Genomic DNA, 25,401 nt, shown 5'->3' with positions numbered 1-25,401 from the left:
TGCCACCAGGGCATCACATTTGCTGCGAGTGCACAAGATTACAAGTGAATACGAAATTTGATGGAGGCGGCACTCTATAGGGGATAGGAGTAACTTAAATTGAGTAAAGATGGATTTTATCCCTAGTAATTATTGAAATATGTTTATCTAAAATGAAATCCTTAAAGTTTACCAATGGTGCTTAATAGGTGTAGTTGAAGAGTCAAACTAAAGGCAAATTGGTCAGGAAATTAAAAAGGGAGAAGGAGCAGCTAGTAAAATTAACTGAAGTAACGTGGCACGTACTCCCTCGTAATGTTGCCAGTTGTGAGTGTGCCGGCAGAGGAGGCTGGGTCTGCGCAGTGAAAGTGATCGCGATCAAAGCGGCCGTGCAGCCGCGAAAGTGAAAGTAAGCGTGGCGCGCGCGCCCGCGCACATGCACTGTACCTCTAGGCTGGCCTGGTAGCACTTTTTGAAGCCCACATATAAAATGTCTCTTCGAGCCAGCGCATGCGCTGGGCTCAGCGAGACCTAAAAAGCGCTATCATGCAGTCAGCGTTGACCTTGTCACAGTGCGGTTTTTTGGGGTTTTACTTTCAGCCATACCGCACTGCATTCGCGCTACTGTACAACATGGCTTAATATAAATAAATTAAAAAAAAAAAAAAAACACCCACACAAACAGTGAAAGGACACTCGCCAACAAACCACAAGAGCACACACATTAGGCCTATTAATCACAGCTTATCAGTGAAACTGAAAGGAATAAAGATGATCTAAGATAGTTCTCATCACCCCCAACCCTCAGACCTTTTCCACCATTTTGTTTATTTAACATGAACAGTGTGCCAGATCTCAGAACAGTTGCAAAAGTTGTACCATTAGAGGAGGCTGGCAGCGCTTAATAATGGTCTTCCACAAGCATCCGTAGACAATAATATTGTTTTCAAATCTTGTCATTTCACTGATATGACCACCGAAGGCCCTGATTTTATATTAAAGACAGAGCTTTGGACTATACCATTTCCTGCTGAAAGGCCAAATTTCTCTCCATGTGTTCCCATACCTGGCATGCCACGCATTTTGTTGCTTACTTTCCCTCCATGTTAAAGAACAGTAGATGTTTCAGCACCGAGGCTAATGTGCTGCATAGCTAAATACATACAAGGTCCCAAAGGCGAGACCAATTGCATTGCAAATTCTTGTGATCCTGGTTTTCTCCCTTTGTCACTGTTTTTCATTTCACCTTCTTCTTACCCCCTTTTGCGTTTTACTCTGTCTTGCTCTAGGTAAAAGTCTGATGAGAAAAAATAAGTGCTGGTCCCCAAAAGTGAGTGCCAGTAGGCCCCCACATGCAGCCACTGGCTCAAATTAAGCACGGAGGCTATTCATCATAAATGCCAGAAGGTACCTTCCATGCCAGTTTTTCAGGATAAAAGCAGGCTATGTAAATGACTTCCATTTAGTAAATGAATGTACACTTATCTTGCGTAGAGAACCTAAGGAGAATGGCCCTCCTAGACATACACCGGGAACCCCTCCATCAAATCATCAGTTATAAAGAGCCACTGGTGTCCCTGTGTGTTAGGAAATCATATAGTCAGTAGTTGCAATAAAGGGAATCTACTAAAATCATTACAAACTTCCCATGTTTGAAAATTACAGTACGACTCTTAAACAAGCACACTATTGGGAAGGAGGAGTGATTTTACACAGTAAAAGCTTTTAAAAGAAGTGTGTGCAATTCTATACTCCAAAATCTCTCAGAACTTATACATCAAAAACTCCTGCATGATTTATGAATTCTTGGAGTATGATAATTCAGTAAACACATTTGAAAACTCGAGCAACATAAGGATTACTTTTTATGCAGGAAGAGTGTTTTTAATGGCAGCATCTTCATCAAATACCTATACTTAGGACAGTACTTTAGAGTTTCCTAACCAATAACATGTCATCTTACAACTACTACTTCTTTTGCTTAAGGGAGTTGCTCATTAACGAGTTTACAACATTTAGGTCAAAAGGTGGTCTTTGATTGGGGAGAATTTCTTCCTGCTGTAGAAGATGCTGGATGTTTTTAGGTAGAGTCTAGCAGCAGCGCGCATGCACTGCTCGATCTGCGAGGCATGCAGTAGCAAAGTATGCTGTGGAAGCCTCGCATTCTCTCCGCCCATATTTTTGATTGGCTGGTGTCATTGTCCTTGGTAAATGCAGGTTTCCGATTGATAATGAGGCTGGTTAGTCCCTCCTTGTTACCGCTCTGTCGCCATTTGCTACCTCCCATGAGGACTGGATCTTTTACTTGTGGCGTTTTACATGGTCTCCTTCATAAGTCGGTAAGCACTATTTTTTTTAATTTTTATTTACAGCGTGGTCTGCTATCACTTTAGTGGCCGCGCTTGTTTATTTAATTAATTTGCCATGCGGGCCGAAAGGAAGCATGTCTACTCACTAATCTAAAAAGCATTTGCAATGCAATAGGTCTCACATTTACAAGAGTTTTAACTATTGACATTGCAAATAACAATGCCTTTTATTTTTAAAACATAAATAAAAGGAATTATCATTTACAATGCAAATAGTTTAAACTCGTGTAAATGCGAGAACTAATCATTGTAAATGATTGTTGTAATACGCCACTGTGGTCTTTTGTTGATCTTAGCCCCCCAGCAACACACCATCAGCACAGGCAACACTGCAAGAAATCAACTTTGCAGGGAACCGCCAAGAAAGATAGTTTCACAATAAGGAGTGTACCATTATGGTGCATAAGTCTGTATGTACATCATGCATACATTGCGTACACTTCAAGCAAGTCGATGAATATCTGATCATCCATGCCCTGTATATATATATATTTTTTTTTTTTTTTTTGAAACGTGGGAACCTGATTGCCTACGCTTCTGCACATTTTATAAAACTGAGAAAAAAAAGTAGAGTTCATGAAATGTTAGTGCATGTGGGTTTTTTGTATGATGTATTTTCCCATGACAAAATTGGAGCATTTTACCGGAGGATTACACTGACAGCATTTTAAATGTTGCAATTTCATATTCTGCAAAATTAAGAATTTTGTGGGGTTATAATTTTGAACACTTCTTACTTGTATTGTCCAGTGCATAATGCTTTCATCAATGGTCCAACCACCCTAATCAAAATGCTAGAATTCAGCAGATTTCTGATATTAAACAATCCCTCCCTGCACAAGTCTCTATTTCCGTCCCACTCACACTGATCTTTACAATGATGTAACCGTTTAAGATGCATGGTGGAGGTAAACAAATCAAGGTCACTGAAAGAGCATTGCATGATTTCACTGACCCTACCTGCAGTTGGCGACTGAATTTAATTTATTGTTAGGTTGTGTCTGGCTTACTATTTACTTATGCTAATCACGTCACACTGAAATAATACAACAAATAAAAAACAGCCAACTTTGCATGTTATGAATACATAGCTTTAGGCAAAAAGTGAACGTTACTCAGTGAAAAGCCACATGCAGAGCTTCTGCCTCATTTCTGGGTAACATCATTTAATTAAAGGGTAGATGGAGTAGCCACGGATATTGGCATTATAATAATTTTCTAGTGCAATTTCGTAAATGACGCTGCTTCCCATTAATGAGTACTACATAGGAATTATGTGCTTGCTGTTCAAGGGAGCAGAACACAATATAAACTTTTGCCTACTGTTTAGGGAATAAAATATACATGTCTTAGAGTTAATGGCATTAGTGGTGAAGCTAAATCTACAGAGCGTTATGCTGGGGTTGCAGGAAGAGGGCTGACGAGGTGGAAAGAACATAAATAAATGAATGACAGCATGAAGGATAAATAAATAATAAATACGTCCATTTGAAAGTGAACCAGAGAAAGCATAACCAAAACCGCACCTACCGAAATAAAATGCAACTCGTACCACGCTGAAGAATCTATGGGTGGAGTGTTAAAGAATGATCCACAACAGCAGCAGTGCCACATTATTAGGACAGCCGCTGACTGGGTAAGGGATTCCCATGCAAAGTTTTTGATATAAATGCATTTTGGGGGAATATGAGGAAAATAAATCAAGGCACTCATCAATCAGTAGCGGGCACAGTGGCTTGGTTCTTCTTTCTAACAATGGGGCATGGAGTCTGCCATGGGTCACAGACTGCAGTCCAAAGATCAAGTAAGAAAATCGATACAGGTCAGGTTGGTGTATTGACAGTACGCCCAGGTGGTAAAGAAGGGGTAATCTGTAAAAAACAGGGAAGAGCAAGATGCAGTGTGTTTGGGCAGTGACAGAACCAGTAGAGCTGTTTTAAGGGTCATACAGAATATAAAACACTATATTAGAGAGTGCTCATCATATAGGGTGCGCACAATATCTAGAAAGCACTGGGAGTGGAATTCCAAGGAGTGAACACAATGACCCATGAGGGAACACAGCATCCACAGCACACCAAGGGAGTTAGTTGGACAAAGTCAGTCAGAAGAAGACTGCTAGGCGACATCTAGAGTACAGCTTAAGTGTCTACAGGGGACAGTCATGATACAGAGGGCGCACATAGGGCAAATAGAGTGCAACAACAGACCATGGCTAGTTCTTACATGATGCACACAAACAACAACTCAGACTTGCAAAGGGCCTCTAGTCTAAAGGCTCATGTCTAAGCACCGCCCCATACCAACAAACTGTGCCAGCACACTACGAGCACTTCAGATAGCATGGTCTGAAACAGTGGGTGAACACGAAAGTTAATTTCCCCCAAGATCATTAAGAGAAGATGCAAAACACTGACACCCTAACATTACAGCCATCTTATCCTTACAGAATGTGATGGCAGGGGATAACGGACTACAAAAAAACACGTTGATCAAACTGGTATTAATCCAGGCAGGATGGAGCAGAGGTAGCACGAGAGAAAAAGGTAGTTCTGTACAACTTAAAAAGGTGAGCACCAGATGCTCTCCACATTCAAATGATGGCTAGACCTGAAGCCAGGAATTAAGCGACAAACTGCAGCTCTGAGGCACAACTTTCTTCAAAAGCCTCCTCAGTTTTTTAGGTCCAGCCTAAGCAGCACATGCGCTGTCTCTTTGAGATATGCTGTATTCAGTATGTGGGCTTTCATTCCGCCCCTCGCTGCTGATTTGTTATTGTGCATGTCGTTATGAAAAGCTTGCTTCTATGTGGTTTCTTTTACTTCTGTTCCTCCTCCTCATGTCTAGTTCCTTTCTCTGACGAATTGGCATAATACTAGAATCCACTCTGTAGTGTTTTTCCCTTTGTGCACTTTTTTTGTTGTTGTAGCAGAGTGCACATGCACACTGCTCATGTTACACCGTGGGTGCGTGTTCAGCTTCAGCGCCCGTGCATCTCCTGCTTCATTTGTTCCACCCCCTCCCACCCTGCATTTATGTTCTCCCAGCCCTGCAAACCGTTGTTCCATCTGCTCTCCCGCCAGTCCAGCAGCATTCTTTTAAATTGCCTATTCTCTTGGTTCTATTTTGCACCCGGTCATTACCATTTGGGAGACTAGTGAGGGTTGATCATCATCTTTTGCTAAACAAATATCTAGTGTCGTAATCGTTGGGGTTAAAAGAAGAAAAATAAAAAGGGTACTCAAGCATTATTTGCGCGATAAATCTGCATTACTATCCATGCTGTGCTTTGTTTGGTCCTGGTTACGTTGGATCAGTCCTAAAATGGCTGCACTCTGTTTAGGAACAGTGTGGCATTAAAGCCAAACAGAAGCACACTGGCTGCTTCGCGCTGTAGATCATGTCTCCGATGGTATAAAAAAAAAATCAATCTTGGAATATGCACATTTTTCAGGTGTGACATGGCAGTTTGTTAATTCTTAGTATCTCTAATATATATTGTTTTAAATAAGCTGCATATTCTTGTAATGCCCTGGTATTGCAAATCATACTTCCCTGATTGAAGCCTGGCAGTCAGAACATATTCAAACACGTTGTTGGTTTCTGACATTCATTGTACACTATACTTTTCTCTACTTCGGGATATTACTTGCAGCCCGATCTAATCTAGTTTCACATTCCTTAGACAGCAAGACTATTTGCCTTTTAGTGGGTAGTATCTGCAGCTGTAACATACAGCGGGGCATTGTCTGCGGGCTCGTAAAGTGATTGTTAGGGCATAAATCCTACTCTCCCTCCCTTTTCCCTTAGTCCTCAGCCCACCCCTCATTCAATGCGCAGGTTTAGTTCCTGTTTCAAGATGGCGACTGATAAACAGAAGCATGATGGTTGGGCGAAGATTGGCGACTACATCTTGCGGGCCAAGCTGCAGGTCTGCACTTTCAGAAATGTGAAAGGTGAGGGGTAATGCGTTGAGAGTGGGAGTGTGTGTCCTTGAGGAGGGTAGTTGTATGCAAAGAAGAGGCGGTTCATCTCTTAATGTCAAGACTTGGGCTCAAGAGGGTGGGAAGCTCTATGAATTATTGTAATTTAAATGTAGGGAAAAGGCTATACCGACGACACCCAGCTCATCATCTCCCTCACCAAGGACACCATCACCAGACTTAACTTCCAGGAAGGAATGAAAGACATTGCATCCTGGATGAGCAGCAGCTGCCTGAAGCTCAACTCGGAGAAGAAAGAGGTCCTTGTCCTCGGCCCCTCCCCCTCTGCTTGGGAAAACATCTGGTGGCCCATCTCCCTCTGCAGCCCCCCCCCCTTACGGACCACGCCAGAATCCTCAGCATCATACTCGACTGCTCCCTCTATATGGCCCGACAGGTCAACGCTGTCACCTCCACCTGCTTCAACACTCTCCGCATCCTTCGCAAGACCTTCAAATGGATATCCAGCCACCCAAGTCAAGGAAGACCGTCACCCACGCATTCATAACCAGCAGACTGGTCTATGGAAATGCTCTCTACGCCGGGATCAACAAGTCTCTGCTAAGCAAACTCCAGACCGTACAGAACACCACAGCCAACTCGTCCTCGGCATTCCTTGACACGAACACAGCACCCAACACCTGCACAACCTCCACTGGCTCACCGCTGAGAAGAGAGTAACTAACAAGACACTCACCCACGTCTACAAATGCCTCCACAACATCGGACCTCAAGATCTTAAAGATAGAATTTTCTTCCATGTACCTAAGAGGAACCTCCGATACGCCAACTTCGCCCTTGCCGATCCCCCGCACATCCACAGAGCAATAACAGGTGAAAGAACCTTCTCCTACATCGCAGCCAATTCCTGGAACGAGCTGCCGATCACCATCAGACTTGCCCCCACCCTGCACATCTTCAAGAAGACCCTCAAGACCTGGCTCTTCGACTGACCGTAGACACTTCCCCCTCCCCCAGTGCCTTGAGACCTTCACGGGCGAATAGCATGCTTAATAATTTCCTGATTGATTGCATTAAGAAGGAGTGAGTCGAAGGACAGTCATAGGTGTGTGACTGTGTGCCTGATTCTGTAGGCAGCATAATCTCTCCCTTTAACTAGGATTCATGCAGCAACTATATTCATTGCCTTGTTATTCTGCATGTAGTAATCAGATTATACCCACAGAATATTCTAGGGGTGCAAAGGAACATGCAGCACCAATGCAGACTGAAATACGTGCGCGAGGAGGATAGCTGGGATACAACTTGGCAATTTGTCAGAAAACAATTGTTTTGTAATGTTTTCGCAAATGAGTACTTTGTTTGTGAAACACTATTCCAGTCTATATACTTTAATGTGGAAGCCGCCCCGTAAATCAGGCCCCCCCCCACCTTCCAGTCTATTAATGGCAATAAGATTTGCCCCTTATCTAGGCTATACTCACTCATGTTTTTTTAAACAGCTAAATATACTTGCCCTCTCTTTCGCAAACTGCAGGTTCATTATGTTCACTTCTGCATGATGCAGCAGCTTTATGCATTCAATAAACTGCATGTTAGCAGAAGCACAGCTAAGACGTTAGAGTGTGCTTGTGGTATACAGATGCCCCATCAGGGGTGGTAAGAGCTATATCAATGCGAATAACCCATTATGCAAATGAGAAGACATGAAGGCGAGCTTGGTGTTCTGAGAACAAGGGGTCTGAGAAGATGCAAAATGTTTGAGTAGGGCAAAACATGACCGTATTTTATTCCAGAGTATGCCTTTCTGTATCTCGATGCAAGTGGCCCTTTGTACCAGCATTGAGTGAAGCTTGACTTTCTAGCCGTTGGTATATGCACCACACCCTCTAAATAATGACAATATCATGGGCTGGCTTGGTGGAATTCAAAAGCTAACATTAGATCGTCTTTGTCCTTAGACTGTGTCATGATCCTTTAGGTATTTCACTTCCACCAAATTACGCGCCTTTTGCCTCTTTTTGTTCCCTGTGCCAACCTGGCGTAATAACGAACATAGCATATTCTTATGTGCTGTTAACTTTATGGACGCCTTAAGACTTTGCTGGTGAATGGTTTTAAATCATTGTACTCTCATTGCAAAGGATTTTTTTTATTCAACAAGCAGCGTGCACAATCACGTTTTGGGGGCATGTTTCAGCGGCCACCGTATACAACTGGCACTTATTTGTGTAAGTAAGGAGATAAAATGCCAAAATATTCACATTTTTAAACCTTTTCCTTGGATTGCTTCTCACACACTTATTGTGATTCTGACGTGACAATACAAAGTTGTTTTAGTCCGTGTTATGGCACTACATGAAGGAAGTAGGGCTGGTTGGCTGTGAGTTGCATCTTTAAAACCTTTTTTTATTACTTGTTCTGTTAGGCTCCATCCATTGCACAAGAACAGCACATGTTGCGCATGAGGGCATACGAGAGCAACCTGTGAGTAAGACACAGTTGTGTAACCAGATAAAGAGCGACGATTAGACGAAACGGAATGACAGGTACTGTGTGAGGCTGTTTTTGATCTGAGTCATGCGGTGTCAAAGGTCTGGCCTGGTAATAAGGTGCTACCTGGAACTGTGTGACATACAAGCATATAAAGCAGATGCATGCGGGAGATTCACGATTTTTTTAAATACAAAATATGGTTTTATGTTAGATGCCTCCCGCATAAAGTTGTCAATGCGAAAAATACATTCCCCCCGATTTTTGTTTAATTCTCCCACGTTTAAAATGTTAGCATGTATGATTACTCTGGGTGCTATTTTGTCAGGCACATAGCATAGCAGGCCATGAAGGATGTCGTAATGCACAGTCCGCCTGTGCATTAGAATATGGTTGCAATCTTTAGGGAGCCACTTAGTCATAACAGAATGTGCGTATTTTACAACAAGAAATCACTTCTACTCTTTAGCCCGCATTTGTTTTTCCTTTGCAGTTGGTAACATTGAAATGATTGTTAAAACACACGAAGACTTTTTGTCAACAACTAAGCTTTGTCAATACTTGTGCTTACAATCGCCGAAAGAAAGAAGTATTGTAATGCATTAACATTTGTTTGTGAGCTCGCAAGGAAATCGATCAGGTGTAGGAAAGCGAGGGGCAGGATATGGCGGGGGGGGGGTCTGGGAGAGGCAAAGAGCTGAGCCTGGTACTGTCTGGGGCGGGTAGGAGCGAGGGACGGGTCTGTTTCTAACACTTGTCTGGTGCGGAGATGATCTTTGGCTGTAGCAGTCACTGAAAGGGGATGGAAGACAGGTGCCAATCTCGCTGGCTGTCAGCGATCTGCCAGGGCTCTTCTAAAGGGCAGTCCCTGTCAAACAACTGCGTCTTTCATGTCTAAAGGGGGCGTTACTTGCTCATTGACCTCTCACTGTGCAGGTGCTGTTACCGCTTACACTGCACCCTACGTGCCAAGATTTTACCAGCCTCCCCTCCTCCCCTTGAACCGGCTCTCACCGTAGGGCCGCGGCTGCCCGGCGCCGCTGGTTGAGCAGGAAGAGCAGCAAGGCGGCGGCACCGGCCAAGGTGTAGTTCCGCGGAGTCAGGTACTTGCTGTAACCCGCCATGTCCGGCCTGTGCTGCTGTCAGGAGATGAAGGAGGAACCGGCAGCGCAGAGCATGCTGGGAGCGACGCCTGCTCCGCCCGCGGCACCGCCTTCTCCGCCCTCTGCAGGAAGTAGCTCCGCCTCCATCTTACTCTCAAGCCGCTCTCTATATTGTTATGTTCATTCTTCTAGCAGACACCCGACTACTTTGTTCTTCACATATAGGGGTGTGTTTCCACCGCCTTTTCAAGCTACCTCCTCGCCCCTGTCAGCCTTCTCCTCTTTATGCTCCACCCTTAAACTGTGACTGTGTCCTAGAATCGATCTGGTCTGGTGTATGTGTCCTCAACTGCCAGGAGAACTTTAGTTTCTTTACCACGAACCTGCTGTCTCTGACTGACCGTATATAAGCGTGCTCTGTTACGCCCTCATTCACACTGCTGGAAGAGCAACAATAGAGCGCCTGCCAATTCACACCCCTTCGACAATAACCTTTAGCATCTCCATAAAAGATACATTTGAGACAGAAAAGTTCAATGGAGTGCTGAAGTTTTTGGATGGAGAAAGTTAAAAAGAGAAACATACTTTTTGGGCAAAAGAAGGGATAGTGTCCATACTGTCGTGGGGCAGGTAGGCCTCATCTAGTATCGCGCTATGCTGTCGCGCGTCGCAAGGCGATAATATATATATAGACACCGATACTCATGCAGGGTATAACTCGCCGGAACTCACAAGCGACCTCCGCACCTTTATTTAAGCTCTGGCCACACCTGGCCAGAGAGTGATACAATGTATGCTATGGTTTTCCCCTTCGCTGGGCAGCTGTCTTGGGGGTCTCTCTCCTTCCCACAGTATCCGCACTGTTGTTGTCGTGAGTTCCTATTGGGCCATCTTCCTCTCCCACCGCGAGTCTTTGTCTGAATGGCATCCACTCGTTCTGTTTTGACAGTCACTGCTTGTTCGGTCGTGACGTTAAGGGCGGCTTCCATGGCGGATGCCCAGACATCTGAGAGCTCATGCGATCGAGCTAGGATTAGTATGTCTTCGAGAGATATGCGCGGTTGTCCGCAGTGTCTTGTTGCGGCATCCTTGGATAAGTTGCGCCCGTACTTCTTTTGCTTGGTCCTCTTCAGTGCATGTACTTGCCAACTCGCGTATGCGTGCGTGAAACGTGTCCACAGACTCCCCCTCCCTCTGGCGAGCTTGTCGGAGTTTGAAACGTTCATAATCAGGGCTAAGTTGAGGGTCAAAATGGGCATTTAAGGCTCTGACCACTGCGTCGTAGTCCGTCTGTGGCCCTGTTTTCGGTAGATGCGCAAACAACTTGTATATTTCGTCCCATGCGAAGTGTAGCAACAGTGATCTTTTTACTGCTCTATCTGTTTCCCTGGTGGCTATAAATTAATTGTCAAGCCGGCCAATCCATACCTTCCACCTGGGGGATGCTGTTGCAGGGTCAATTAACTCACTGAATGGGGGAAGTGCGCTTACTTGTGTGTGCAGGTGTTGAGGTGCAACTGCAGGGGCAATTGGCTGTTGTGCTGACACTGCTGCGGCTTGGTCAACCATGGTTGGTTGTTGTTGTTCGCTCTTCCTGATGTAAGTCTATCTGGATATGGCCACTGTGTGCTTTGAGCCACTGTGTATTGTTTAATTTCCTGGCCTGGGGCTTGCACTTGCCAGTGCTTGATGATGCTTAATGCCCTCTAGTTATTTGTTTCATAAGCTGGCTTTTCTGGGTGTTTGTGCCCTTGTATTAGCTGTTTGTGCCCTTATATATACTGTTCCTGCCCTTGTATTAGCTTGGGCTTATTTGTTTGCCCCTTCCTTGTCTTTTGCACCATGTGAAGTCAGCTGTGCTGCCCTTCCTAATCGCTGATGATGCACTCGTGTTTGCAGTCAGCTGTGCTGCCCTTCCTGAGAGCTGGTGATGTGCTCGTGTTTGTACTTCCTCTTTTTTTTTTCAGGCCTGGAGTAGCAGGGAACCACTGCGCGTGCGCGTGCTGCTCCTCCTGATTCGTGCTCCACCGGGCTTGACCCAGGAGCTTCAGCGTGTCGTATCCCGGATACGCAAGCGGGCGCTGGGGTCACCGCTTGCGAGTACTCACCGGCGGCTTGATTGATGCTGGCGGCTTGCTGCGGCTACTTCCCTCGCATTTGGCAGGATTTCTTCGGTGCTGGCAGCCGCGTCACCCACGCTATGCAGCGCTACGGTTCTTCCTGCTTTGGTCAACTGGCTCTCGTCGGGGTGATTCTCGTCGACGTGGGAATGGCACATCCCACCCTTGTCGCCACTGTCGTGGGGCAGGTAGGCCTCACCCCGTATCGCGCTATGCTGTCGCGCGTCGCAAGGCGGTATTATATATATATAGACACCAATACTCATGCAGGGTATAACTCGCCGGAACTCACAAGCGACGTCCGCACCTTTTTTTAAGCTCTCTGGCCACGCCTGGCCAGCGAGTGATACAATGTGTGCTATGGTTTCCGGGAAGGGGTGCACTAAAATAAACTAGACCGTTACACATACTAAGTGGAACTTGTGTATGCCAGTTCTCACCACTGAGCCTGCCTCATCTCATATACTTGCAAAAACAACAAGGTGATGAAAAAAAATGCTTACATTAATCTCAGCCACCAGTATAAGCTCTGAGCCGCGTTCCGGACCATACCTGAGCCCTAATAATGGAAAAATTGACTTGGGTTGCTTGAGTTCAAGTTCAGGGAGGACATGGGTAGTTCAGACTGAACTGTTCCTTTCAGAGCAGGATCAAAAATGAATTCACATGGGTGAGTCGAAAGTGATGTGGCATGGTTTGCGGCTGAGTAATTAATTACTAATGGCTAAGATTCAATCAAGCATTCCACCATAAGTAGGACAGGAATACCCAACTGATGAGCTCTAATATGGGCAAAACCAGTCTTGGGTTGTTTGTGTTTAGTTCAGGGAGGACTTGGCCAGGTAGTTCAGGTTGGACCGTTTCCCTTGGACCAGGATTGAGACTGACTTGGCTGAGTTCAAACTGAGGTAGCATGGCGTGCAGTATAACAGTGGTCTGGGTTGCAGCCCCACGCAATTACCATTGGCTGAGATTAGTTCATGCATTTCGCTTTTGGTATACTTCAGTATGATGCTCTAAGTGGGACTGTTATGCCCAGGTGTGGGTCCCCTGCACACTGGGTCACTGGAACCAGGCTACACAAGACTGATGAGCCCTGATAATGGGGGAAACAGTCTTGGGTTGTTTGTGTTCTGCCAGGACTTTATGCTGGATAATACATGTCAGCGATTTAGCTCCTGCGTATAAATTTCAAATGTTTTACTTAATTTTGATTTCCCTAAAAGTGTTAACTTTTTCCAGGATGGTGTGTTTCTTTATGTTTCGTGTAGCATATTAACCTTGTATAATGTTAACTTAGAACTGAATGGCCCACAGGTGTTTATAACATGAATGAGTGAAACATTATGAAGTCCACTGTCCCTTTCAAAGCCTCAGTAATGTTTAATTTAAAGTCTCACAATTTCAGAATTGAAACATTGTCAATATTTTTTACAACAAAATCATTGTTACTCATTTATCTTAAACACCTAACAACTACTGCCAAACCAATAGTCCTGGCTGGTTTGAGTGTATTTCAGTTGTTGTGTTTTATATCTGGATGCAATAACAGAAAACTCAGAGAGGAACCAAAATATTAGTCCATTGGCACACTATGGGAGTCACACAAATTTAGTTTACATGTTTATGCCACATGCTTAATTACACTTTTAGAGACCCCCTTATCTTTTATCCCACTTAAAGCCCTTGTTCCGGGTCAGGGAGGACATTTTTTAGGACTTTTCCTATTGGAGCAAGATCAAGTCTTATTTGCATACGTCTGGGTCGAACTCAGGTGGCAAGGTATGCAAAATAACGATGGACTGAAATGTGGCTGAGTAGTTACTAGTGTCTGAGATTGATTCAAGCCTTCCACTCATCACATTTTTGCATACTTCAGTGTGATGCCCTAAGTGGGACAGTATGCCCAGACGTAGGTCCTGCACACGTGTCACTGGAACTAGGCTATAAACAACTGATGAGCCCTAATAAGGCCAAAACTAGTCTAGGGGGTCTTGTGTTCCCATTCATAGTAGACCTAGCCTGGCAGTTCATGCTGGACTGTTCCTATTGGAACAGGATTGAGACTGATTTGCAGATGGCTGGCATAGTTTTGCAAAATAACAATGGATTAGAGTGTGACCCCAGTAGTTACCAGTGGCTGAGTTTAATTCAGGCATTCAGGCCATAACTTTTTGGTATACTTCAGTGTGACCTTATATGTTGGCAGCTGCATCTCTTACTACCACATTTTTCTCCTCATCACTAATCCTGGATGTTTTTTGTATGTCTCTGTTAAGAACATCATCTAAGAGGTCATAGCTTTGCCGCCTGTTTGGACAGGGGAGTATCCTCCCCAGCGGCGGCTCCTCGATTAGGACGGAGGAGTGCCGCCCCACTGCTTTCTCACAGTGTGAGAAGCAGAAAATAAAATGGTATTTTAAATACCATTGTATTTTCTGCTTCTCGTGCTGCGAGAAAGCAGAAGGCAGAGGTATGCATGGTCGGGGAGGATAGGCTTGCACGACTCTGAGTGCCCTGACTGCTTGGTCGGCCCTGGGGCCGACCAAAGCAGTCATGCGCACTCTACATTTTCTCTATCAGCCTACATAGAGAAAATGGCCTGCCAACAGGTGCCCGGCTGGGCCCTGTCCGGGACTCCGCACGAATCACATCGCTGCCATTGCAGCGTCGTGATTGGCTACAGGAGGGGAAGGAACATGCCTGTTCCTGTTCAGGACCGGCCCAGGAGCAGAGGCAGCACGCGACTGGGATCAGGTAAGTTTTAGTTTTCTGTTTATTCCCCCCCCCGCATGGTAACACCCGCACAATAACACCTACGTGATAACCCTGTGTGACCCCTGCCCCCCCCCTGCGAGAATTGCGAGCCACGACTGATCCTCCTCTTGTCCAGCCCCTCCTCTGGGATGGACCCCTGAGTCTTCCCAACCCTTTGCTTAGGGTATTTAAGGGCTCCCTGGTGGGTGGGTCCTCAGATTCATCATGAAACCAGACTCATCCCTGAAATTATGTCGCTCTTCAAACGTCTGGTCACATGTCCTTTGTTGGACTTCGACTGGAACCGAGACTGTACCAAGGAAGACTCCTGCTGCTCCTGGTCTTGCTGTTCTTCAAGTCTTCTGCATTGACTGTGTCTGTGCTTAATCCAGGTTCTCCAAAAGACCTGTGGGCATCAAGACACCAGAAGAAATCTCCCTTTGTGTGAAGGAGTCACTCCCCTGCATCTGCAGGCACCGCAATAAAGCTGATTGGTCTGCTGCTCCTGACATCCCATGGGCATCCAGAAGCTCAGCAACACAGGTGGAGGTTCTGTGGCTCCCTAAAGGCCTGACCTATCTTCTCTGCAATTTAGAGGACAGTATCCCATGATGGGCTGCTGGGACTGAACCACTGTGCACCACATCGACTTGCTGTTGCCAAGGCTTGTTGGCTCTGCACTCCAGAGATCTTCAGGCTACAAGAAGCTCCAGCCTCCAACATCCCACTTCCTGAAGAACAGAGTCCTCCCTGCATCTTCTGTATCATGGGCCTCCGACTCTGGTGATCTGCTTTAGATCCTCTTTCAACTCCTGTGCCTTCAGCATGTAGGTCTCCTGAGAGTCTTCTCTTGCTTCAGTGGGCTACCCTGTTTGCTCTGGGCCTGCTCTTACTCTCCTGCCTTTGGTGAGTCCCTTGGACCATGCAGGTCCCAACGGTTGCTCCTTTTCGTTCTCCACGCCATTTGAGGCTGTCAAGGCTGGTTGGTGCTCCCACCGGACACCGACCACCTGGACACTGACATCTGACAGCTTTTGTATGGCTCCTGGTCTTTCTCAGCATCGCCTGGTCCTCACAGCTGCAGTGACAAGGTTACGGCCTTCTCTTTTGACCCTCTTGACATCACTGGGCATTGTGCTTCCGTGCCTCTTGGTCACCCCTGAGTGGCATCGACTCTGTCCCCTCTGCTTGCAGGTTCTTCACTTCAAGAATCCCCCCATTGATTCCACTGGACCCCTTCACAGTCTTCTCTAGAGGCATCTTCTTCAAAGTCTCCCATTGTCATCTACGGCATGTCCTGACTTCACTTCACCCCTCTGCACACGGCTTCCCTGGTGCAGGTAACCTGGTTCCTGGGGCATCCACGGATGGGGTGGCTTTCCAACCTTCTGTCTTCCAAAGGGTTTCTTCAGGGTCCTCTGGGAATTGTCCTTCATCTTTAAAACTGCAACAGCGACTTCTCCATTGAATTCCATTGGGCACATGGCTGTGTATCCACTCTGCACACAGCCACAGTGGGGTTCCTGGGTACTTACCATGTGTGGTTCCTTGTATACCCAGCTCATCTGAGCCCTCTGGTCCAAGTTCTGTTCTCATTTGCAGTTCGCATTCCGCTTTCCTAATATATGGTTTGGTCTCCCCCTGGAGACTGGTGTATATTTGTGCTACTTACATGATTATTTCAAAGTATTCTTGTGTATTGTGTTGATATCTCCAGGCAGCAGATATACCAATGTGTTAGTGAGTGTGCTGTGTAATACATTTACTTATTGTTGTATAAACACTGTGTGGTTCTTTTCAATTAACTTACATTATTGATTAAAGTTGGGAAAACAAGCTCCTTTACACTCCTTCAAGATAAGCCTGGAGGAGCACTCCACAGCCACTGCTTGGAGAGCTTTCTATGGTTATAAAAGACCACTAAAATCACCATAAGGGTTGTCTAGATTAGTGCAAGGTGCATCACTTGAATAAGTATGCACCATATACTAAGCCAGCCTCCTAGATTGGGGTGCAGTGGCTGGGATTAAAGCCTCCACTGTTTTGCCATTTAATCTAGGTGAAGGGTACATCAAAAACCACCATTACCTAGGCTATTAAAAATACTGGGATCAAGGAAGTTCTGCTGACCTTTGTGGATTGGTTGTCAAGGGTCTTAGCACAACCCTCCCATCTTTGGAATTTTAGTTTCACTAGGATAGGTAGGTGCAACATCAAAAAAAAAAAAAAAAACATCACACTACACCTAGTACCATGTCTTTAGTTAGTGAGTCCAGTGGTCTTAAATTCCAGGAACCCATGACCCTGGCTGCATCTAGAAAACTCAAGACAAGTAGCAACCCTAACAAAGTACAGTTCTTAGAGATGCTCCTGCAGGATGACCTCCAGAATCCTTATAGGCCCGATGGGCAGGATGATTTGGATATGGGTGGTGATGCTCCAGAAGAAGCATCAGGGGTGTCTCACCCCAGTGACCCCAATTCTGAGCATTACCAGGAGGAGTCTGAAGACCCCTCATTGGAGAACTAGAATTCCTCAGGAAATAACACTGAAGGTACAGAGGAAGGCCCTAGAGGTAGGTTCCCCTTTATTCAACCTCAGAGGGTTCCAAGAGTTCAGGAGAGGTCCAGGTCCTCCTCTGTGAAGTCAACCTTCTCTAGCGCTTCCATAGGGACCTCCATCCCTAGCAAGATGGAGGGCTCCTTAGAAAGGGAATACCATCTGCTCAAGCTTGAGAGAGCCAAGCTCAGGATCGACGAGAAACAACAGAAGGCGCTAGATATGATGACCCTAGAAGTTCATAGGGCTAGGATAAATTTGGGATTAGGATCCCATGGTGGCAGCACTAGTGAACCTAGAATTAGGGAAGACACTAGGAACCTGAGCAGGATAGTCCCTCCTTACCAGGAGGGTGATGACATCCACAAGTGGATTACTAGTTTAGAGAGGGCCTGTAAAGTTCAGAAGGTTCCTCGGGGACAGTGGGCAGCTATCCTGTGGCTCTCCTTTGCTAACAAATGTAGAGCCAAACTCTTGACTGTAAAGGAAAACGATGCAGACAAATACAAAGTCTTGAAGAGTATCCTCATAGATGGGCTTGGATTAACCGCTGAGCAATGCAGGGCTAAGTTTAGGGACACACAGAAGGCACACACTCAAGACTGCAAGACTGAGTAGTTTTTGTACACAGCACTATTAAGGCTCTAGAAGGCTGGCTTCATTGAAGTAATGTGCATGATTATGAAGGACTGTACAATTTACTTGTGAGGGAGTGCATCCGTAATAAGTGTCAAAATCAGCAACTGCACCATTACATGGTAGATTCAGATCCGACCTCTCCCCAAGAATTGGGAAAAAAGGCAGACAACTGGGATCCTGCCAAGGTGAAACAGGAGTCTCGTGGTGGTGGTGACCAGAAAAAGCAAGATTCTTCTAAGGCCCAAGAGAAAGTCGGGGAACACTCCAAAGAAAAGAAAGAGTCCTCCGAAGTTCCCCCAAAATCTTCCTCTGGGGGTGGGTCCCAATCCTCCTCCTCTTCTAACAAAACACCTTGGTGCAATTTGTGTAAAGAAAAGGGCCATAAGGAAAATTATTTCAATTGCCTTAAGGCTAGCACCACTACTAAAACTACACCCCGTAGTGCCCCTACAAGTAGCACTGATAGTAGTAGTACACCCAAGAACCTAGCTGGGTTCACCTTGGGTCCTGAAGTGGGTTCTGGCCTACTTTGAACACCCACTCATGTTGCCTTAGTCTGTAATGGTGGCATTGATCTTGCCACTTTTGCTGTAAGTCCCATTAACGTGGGCAAGTATAGGCAGCAGCCTCTCATGGTCAGGAAGCTGTGGCTTATGGGGGCACCGGTGCCAGAGCCACTATGGTGACAGGGAGACTTGTATCTACTCTACAGCTTCTACCTGGCCAGGTTTACCGGGTGACCAATTGTTAGAACTGGGGGTCTCTAGTTGGCAGAGGTAGGTACCTTTGACCAAATAGGGACCCTTGCTTCTAAATCAGGGAAAGGGGATTACACTACTGGATAACCCCTGCTCACCCCCTTGGTAGCTTGGAATGAGCAGACAGGCTTATCTCAGAGGCAGTGTGTTAAGCATTTGTGAACACATACAGTAATACAGTGAAAACACTACAGATGGACACCACACAGGTTTTATAAAAATAAGTATTCTTTATATAGACTTAATACAAGACCACAAATGACAAAAATCCACAATACTGTACTCAAAATAGACTTAAAGATGGTAGAAGTCGCTTAGTTCAAGTTGATGATAAATGCGACACAGTTCTCACAAAAGTACCTGGATGCGTAACACAAAACAAAGAAAAGGTTCGCAGGGATGGAGATGAGTCTGTTCCTTGCTTCGGGGGAGACGATGCGTCATGCCTCAATGCTTGCGCAGAGTAGGGGATGCGTCTTGGTCCTTACAGGAGAGGAGGTGATGCGTTGATTCTCGTCCTGCGTTCCGGTTACGATGCGACAAGATGGCGCCTCGATGCGATGCGACAATCCGGTGCGATGCGATGTGATGGCGCCCTTGATGCGATGACGTTCGGTAAACTCTGTAACTTTGGAGCCCCGACAGGCCCTGTGACATGCTTCTCTGGTGATGTGACGGCGACCTCTGCGGCGGCGACACGCTTCTCCGGTGATGCGTCGGTTTACAGCTTCGACGAAGGCACGATTCTCCGGCGATGCGACGGCAACAGCTGAGACCGCGACACGCTTCTTCTTGTTGAGTCACGCTTTCAGCTCCCAGCGACACGCCGGCATCTGCAGACAGAATTCAAAGCAAGGAAATTCAGAGGGGAGCTGGTGGTGATGTTTTCTGTCCCTAAGATCTCAGCAGGAGGCAAGCACGAGTTCAAGCCCTTGGAGTAATATTCTGCAAGATGATGAAAGTTCTTTGAAAGTTCCTTCTCCTCTCCTTGGCACTGAAGACACCACTGTAGGCCAATCCAGCAACACAGCACACTGGCAGGGGGGCAGTCCAACTCCTACAGCTTCCTTGGTTCTTCTCCTTGGCAGAGGTTTGTCTTGTTGTTCCAGAAGTGATCTAAAGTCTTGGGGTCTGGGTCCCCATATTTTTATACTACTAAATCCTTTGTCCTCTGAAGGCATAGGGGCCTGTACCTAGTCCAAACCAGTTATGTGCAGTCCTGGAGCACTTTGTTTACAGGACTCCTTCTTTCCTTTGACAGTGTGGGCCAGGGACATCAGACGGACCACAGGAGGTGGAGCCAGCATTGTGGAAGGCAGGCACAGCCCTATTCAGACCCAGGTGCTAATCCTCCCACCACTCTACATGCAGATAGGTCTTTTCAGCCCTGTGCTGACTCAATCTGTCTCCTGGAATCCCCCAGCCCCTGTCACTCACAAAGCCAGACACACAATACACAAGCTAGCAGAGGTAGGCTGGATGGTTAGGTAAGAAAATACCTACTTTCTAAAAGTGGTATTTTCAAACGCAGAATGTTAAAACCAACTTTACTAAAATATGTATTTTATCATTCTGAGTTCAGGCATACTAAACTCGAATTTCTACCATGTTCCCTGGGTCAATTAGAATTATAAGGTTTTATAATCAAACTGCCCATTCTGGCCTATTGGGACTGGTAGCCTTGCAATAGTGAAAAACGAAAATGGCTGTAGTTCACTATTAGGACATGCCACACACACCAGGGCATGTCCTACCTTATACTTACAATGCACCCTGCCCTTGGGCCTACCTTAGAGGTGTCTGATATGAAGAAAAGGGAAGGTTTAGGGACTGGCAAGTGGGTGCACTTACCAAGTCGCCATGGCAGTACTAGACTGCACACAGGCTCTGCAATGGCAGGCCCGAGACACACTTTACAGGCTGCTTCTGTGGGTGGCACAACCAGTGTTGCAAGCCCACCAGCAGCATTTGATTTACAAGCCCTGGGCACACATGGTGCACTGTACTAGGGTCTGACAAGTAAATCAAATAACCCAATCATGGAGTCATTAATCAATACATCAATTCAACATAGGGAGCACTTGGACTGTGGCACTAGGTGGTAGTGGCACAGTGCCCAAAGCATCTAAACCAGCAAAACATATCAAAAACAGAGGAGGCAATCAGTAAAAAAATGGAAGGGAGGGGGGGCGTGGATGGCAGCCGATCCTAATGGCCGCCGCTTAGAGGAGCTCCGAGTAACCCGTAGCTTCCCCAATCAATCCTGCTAGTAATCCGCTCGTTTCTCCTGCCCCAGAGACGATCCATGAAGGTGGAGGCACCGGCGCGCTGAGCGCCCGTGTTTTTGGCCCAGAACGACTCTCGACGCGTCTGGAGCGGCGCGTGGAGCGGTACGGCCTGACCCAGCGGCCGCGACCACGAGGCAGTGTCCTGGCCGGGAGGCTCGCGGGTCGGCGTGTGCCCCGGAGTGAGAGGGGCACCCGTGAAGACATCTGGAGTCGGGCACGGACGCGGCACCTGAGCATCGGACGCCGGCCGGCGCCCGCAGTGTATATCCAGTGCACGAAGGGACGAGCGGCCTGCGGGGAGCACCCACTGTGACGGTCCTGGAGAGGGCGAAAGTAGATTAGGCCCTGCAGGCTGCAGCCGGCCTCGGATGATGACGGGACCTGCCCTAAAGTACCTGGTACGGACCCCGGAGCCCCAAGCCAAACCGCACACAACACTACCCTGGAGGCAAATACCTGATAAGGGACTGAGCAGTGCCTTGAGGGAGGAGACCTGTGCACCCAGCCGCAGCCTCGCATGGGGACGGGGCCCTCCTGAGGGGGACAAGAATTGGTGAACCCCTGCTGCGCAGTGTGGGGTTTTCAGGGGTGCACCTGGTGATCGCATGAGGCCACTGGCTGGCGCAGAGAGCATGGTTGATGCCCAGGGAGGGCCCTTGGTCAGGCTCAAGTAAGCTGATTCAGACCCTTACACTGCACGGGGAGAACACTGGTAGCCACAGTACCTGAAAGGACGTAATAGACTCCTGTTGAGTAATCCACCCTGAACTCATACCCCACGGCCCACGCATCCCCTGGTGAGGCGGGAAAACCGACAGGCCGTGCAGGAAGTGTGGTCTTGCGGCAGGCGGCGGCGATTACCGTCCAACGCGAACTTATCCGAACGGAGATGGGAGGCAAGGGGCCCCGTACGTCTTCACAGGCGAAGCTCGATAAATATGCATACGCAAAAGACCTCCCTGCTCTGCCAGAACGCACGGCTGTCACGGACAAGGCCCCTGAAGGTGAGGGAGCGAACAAAGTGACACTGGAAGACATCATGACTGCTCTTACCAAGGTGCAGTCGACGGTGGGCTCCATCTCCACAGACGTCTCGTTTTTAAGAGCTGACTTTCAAAAAATGACCACCAGGGTCACGGAGGTGGAGCATGTGACGCAATCCTTGACTAAAGACTCAGCCATATTTCTCCAAAAGGTCAGTCATCTGGAAGCCGAAAATAGACTGCTGGCGGCAAAACTGGACGACCAAGAAGGGCGCTCCCGCCTCAATAATGTCCGAATCACGGGCGTTCCCGAAAGTGAGGGGAGTCCGGCCATGGACCTATATATTGAAGATCTCATTAAAAACAGGCTTCAGCCCAGAGAACTCTCCTCCTTTTTCTCGGTGGAAAGAGCGCACAGAGTACCGGGGGTAGGCCCAAGCCTGGGGCGCCTCCTAGACCAATATTGGCCCGCATTTTCAATTTCCGAGATAGGGACGCCATTTTACAGACAGCGAGAGTGGCTCCACCGCTGCACATTCATAACTCGATGGTATCCTTTTTCCCGGACTACACGAAGGCAGTTACTAAGCGACGGAGAAGTTTCCTTGAAATCAAGAAAGTACTCAGGCGACGGGTGCTGCCCTACTCCATGTTAGTTCCGGCGAAACTGAGGATGGTGGCAGATGGTAAGACCTGGTTTTTCGATACGCCAGAGGAGGCCCACGACTGGCTCGAGGGATGGCAGCGAGTGGATGGCCCCAGACGATCGGAGAGGCGCCAACAGTAACACAGGGAAGGAACGGACTCCGGAGGCCAAGGACAGGAGCACCGGGAAGACGCTGCACAGCGGTCGGCGGTCGCAGAAAGTTAATAAGGATTAGTACGCAATTGGACCTCGCCAGCACTTGGGGCGGGGCACCCAACGTGCATCTACCTGTGAAGCGGACTGCATCGCGGAGGAGACTTGGTGAACCTGGTTCCCCCCCTTGCTGGGGGAATGAGCAGACGACCGCATAAATGGTCTTACTGGGTAGACGTGGCTGAACATAGCTGAAAGATCGTCTTTGGGGTGGGGATGGGCTGCGGTGCCCCAGGACTTCTCACCCCCACACGCAAGTACTGTTTATGGGATTGGGTATTAAGCACTCTGCAGAGTTGGGGGGCGGCTAGTTTTGAGTCCGTCCAGCAGGGAGACAGGGAGGGGGGTGGGAGGTTTGGGACTGTTTAAGCGGTTTGATATTTTTCTTACGTTAGTTCTTATAAAGGCACACATATATGAAACATTCGCAGGCACTGTTCAGCGGTATACATCGCGCACCGGAATCGGGGATACCACTCTTACACTATGCCGGCTACGAAAGTACTGGACCCGCTGGCCATTGACCCGAGATCCCCCTCGTGACTCACATAGCTCCCTTATCCCTGATTACGTGGAACGTGCGTGGCCTGGGGGAAAAGAGGCCTAGTTTTGCAAAGCTTAAAACGAAGCGCCACGACGGTGGCTTTGCTGCAGGAGACACACCTTACCGGGGCTGCATGTAGGGCGTTAGACAGGTAGGGTTTTAAAATGGTAGCACACTCGGAGTTCTCCTCAGGATCATGGGGGGTTGGCATCCTGGTTAAGAAGCAATCACCGTTAATAATTCATAAAACAAAGACAGATGCACACGGTCACTTTGCGGCCCTTATAGGTCAGTGGGAGGGACGAGCGGTTAACATCGTAGCAGTTTATATACCCCCGGCCCTGCATGCTGTAGCACTTCCAGCTCTGAGTGACTTCTCGCTTGACCTTCCGGAGGGGGAGCTACTGATTGGGGGAGACTTTAATGTCATTATAGATGGGACCCCAGAACGCTACCCTGTGAGGAAGCAACCGACGGGCAGTTCCCGCCTTGCCAGCTTCTTAGAGGCACTTGGGCTTACTGATGTGTGGAGGAGTCACCACCCCGCGACGCGACAATTTACTTTTCACTCAGGGGTTCACGACAGTCTGTCTAGAATTGATTACTTTTTCGCTTCCACAGATAGTTTGAAAAATGTTGACAGAGTAGAGATTCGGCCAAGAGGTATCTCCGACCACACTCCAGTGCTGTTGTCATACACATATCACCACAGAGTGCGGCAACGTGTATATCCCATATACCCGGGTTATCTGCAGGTCCCCAAGATCAAGAAAGCTATCCTTGAGGCGACACAACACTACTTCCAGGAGAATGTTCTATCGGTCGACTCCCCAACCCCCTTGTGGGAGGCCTACAAGACTGTTCCCAGAGGCCGAGTCATCGCCTCCGTTACAGGTCATAAATGCTTAAAACAACAGGAACTTCAAGATATAGAGGTAGCATTACATAACGCTGATTCCCAGCATACCAATAATCCAACGCCGGCCACGTCTCAGCATTTACGTCTTGTGCAGCAGCAACACAGGGAGTACCTTATGGTAGCAGCTAAGTCACGATTGACGGCCACGCAGCATAGGATCTATGACACAGGAGATAAAGCCGGAAAACTTCTGGCGTGGCTTGACAAAAGGGAGCAAGGGACAAAATGGATAACGCGGCTTCGGGCGAGGGGCGGCCAGGAGACGACTGACCCAGAGATGATAACACACACTCTAGCATCACACTTTCAGCAGGTGTACACGTCCTCCTCAGACATGTCTGCGAATGAGACACTGTCTTATATACAGGACATTGCTATTCCCAAACTCACTCCAGAAGCAGCCCTCACACTGGAGGCTGATCTCACAGTCGAGGAGCTGCAGATGGCGATTAGCTCACTACAATCTGGGAAGGCGGTAGGGCCAAATGGTATACCTATAGAACTTTATAAAACGGCGGCTGGGACTATTGCCCCACATCTATTGAATATGTTCTCTGACAGTCTGCAGACGGGTGAACTCCCGCTTGACCAACGATTAGCCACCATTGTGGTAATCCCAAAACCTGGAAATCCCCCTGAGGAATGTACTTCGTATCGCCCAATATCTCTCATTAATGCAGAAGCCAAAATTCTCGCGAAACTCCTTGCGATCAGACTGACACCACATTTGAAGACTCTAATACATCCGGATCAGTCCGGTTTCATGCCAGGCAGAAACACGGCCCTAAACCTGCGACGCCTGCACGTGGTGATGGCCCGCATTCCGTGCATTCAAGAGCCAGCTGTAATACTCTCCCTAGATGCGCGAATGGCATTTAACATGGTTGAATGGCCCTTCCTATTCGCTGTGTTAACTTACTTGGGCTTTGGCCCTAAATTCTGCGCGTGGATACGGCTGTTGTATTAAAAACCGATGGCACATGTTACAGCCAATGGTCATGTTTCCGGTACTTTTTCCTTAACGCGAGGCACACGGCAGGGTTGCCCTCTGTCGCCTCTGCTTTTTACCCTGGTACTGGAGCCTCTG

General features: G+C 47.5%; 1 protein-coding gene across 1 annotated transcript in view; it reads right to left on the bottom strand.

Annotated features, from left to right (window-relative positions):
* Positions 1-9,940, bottom strand: part of ABCD3 (ATP binding cassette subfamily D member 3) — a 310,675-nt gene extending 300,735 nt beyond the window's left edge. Inside the window, exon 1 of the mRNA XM_085601490.1 lies at positions 9,800-9,940. Coding sequence (XP_085457616.1) covers positions 9,800-9,909 — 110 coding nt within the window. The 5' untranslated portion in view covers positions 9,910-9,940. The remainder of the gene's footprint in view (positions 1-9,799) is intronic.
* Positions 9,941-25,401: the final 15,461 nt, after the last annotated feature.

This window comes from Triturus cristatus, chromosome 4_2, assembly GCF_964204655.1.
Source record: "Triturus cristatus chromosome 4_2, aTriCri1.1, whole genome shotgun sequence".
Lineage (NCBI taxonomy): Eukaryota > Metazoa > Chordata > Amphibia > Caudata > Salamandridae > Triturus > Triturus cristatus.
Note: the sequence above shows the minus strand (reverse complement) of the source record. Positions and strands in the feature narration are given on the sequence as shown.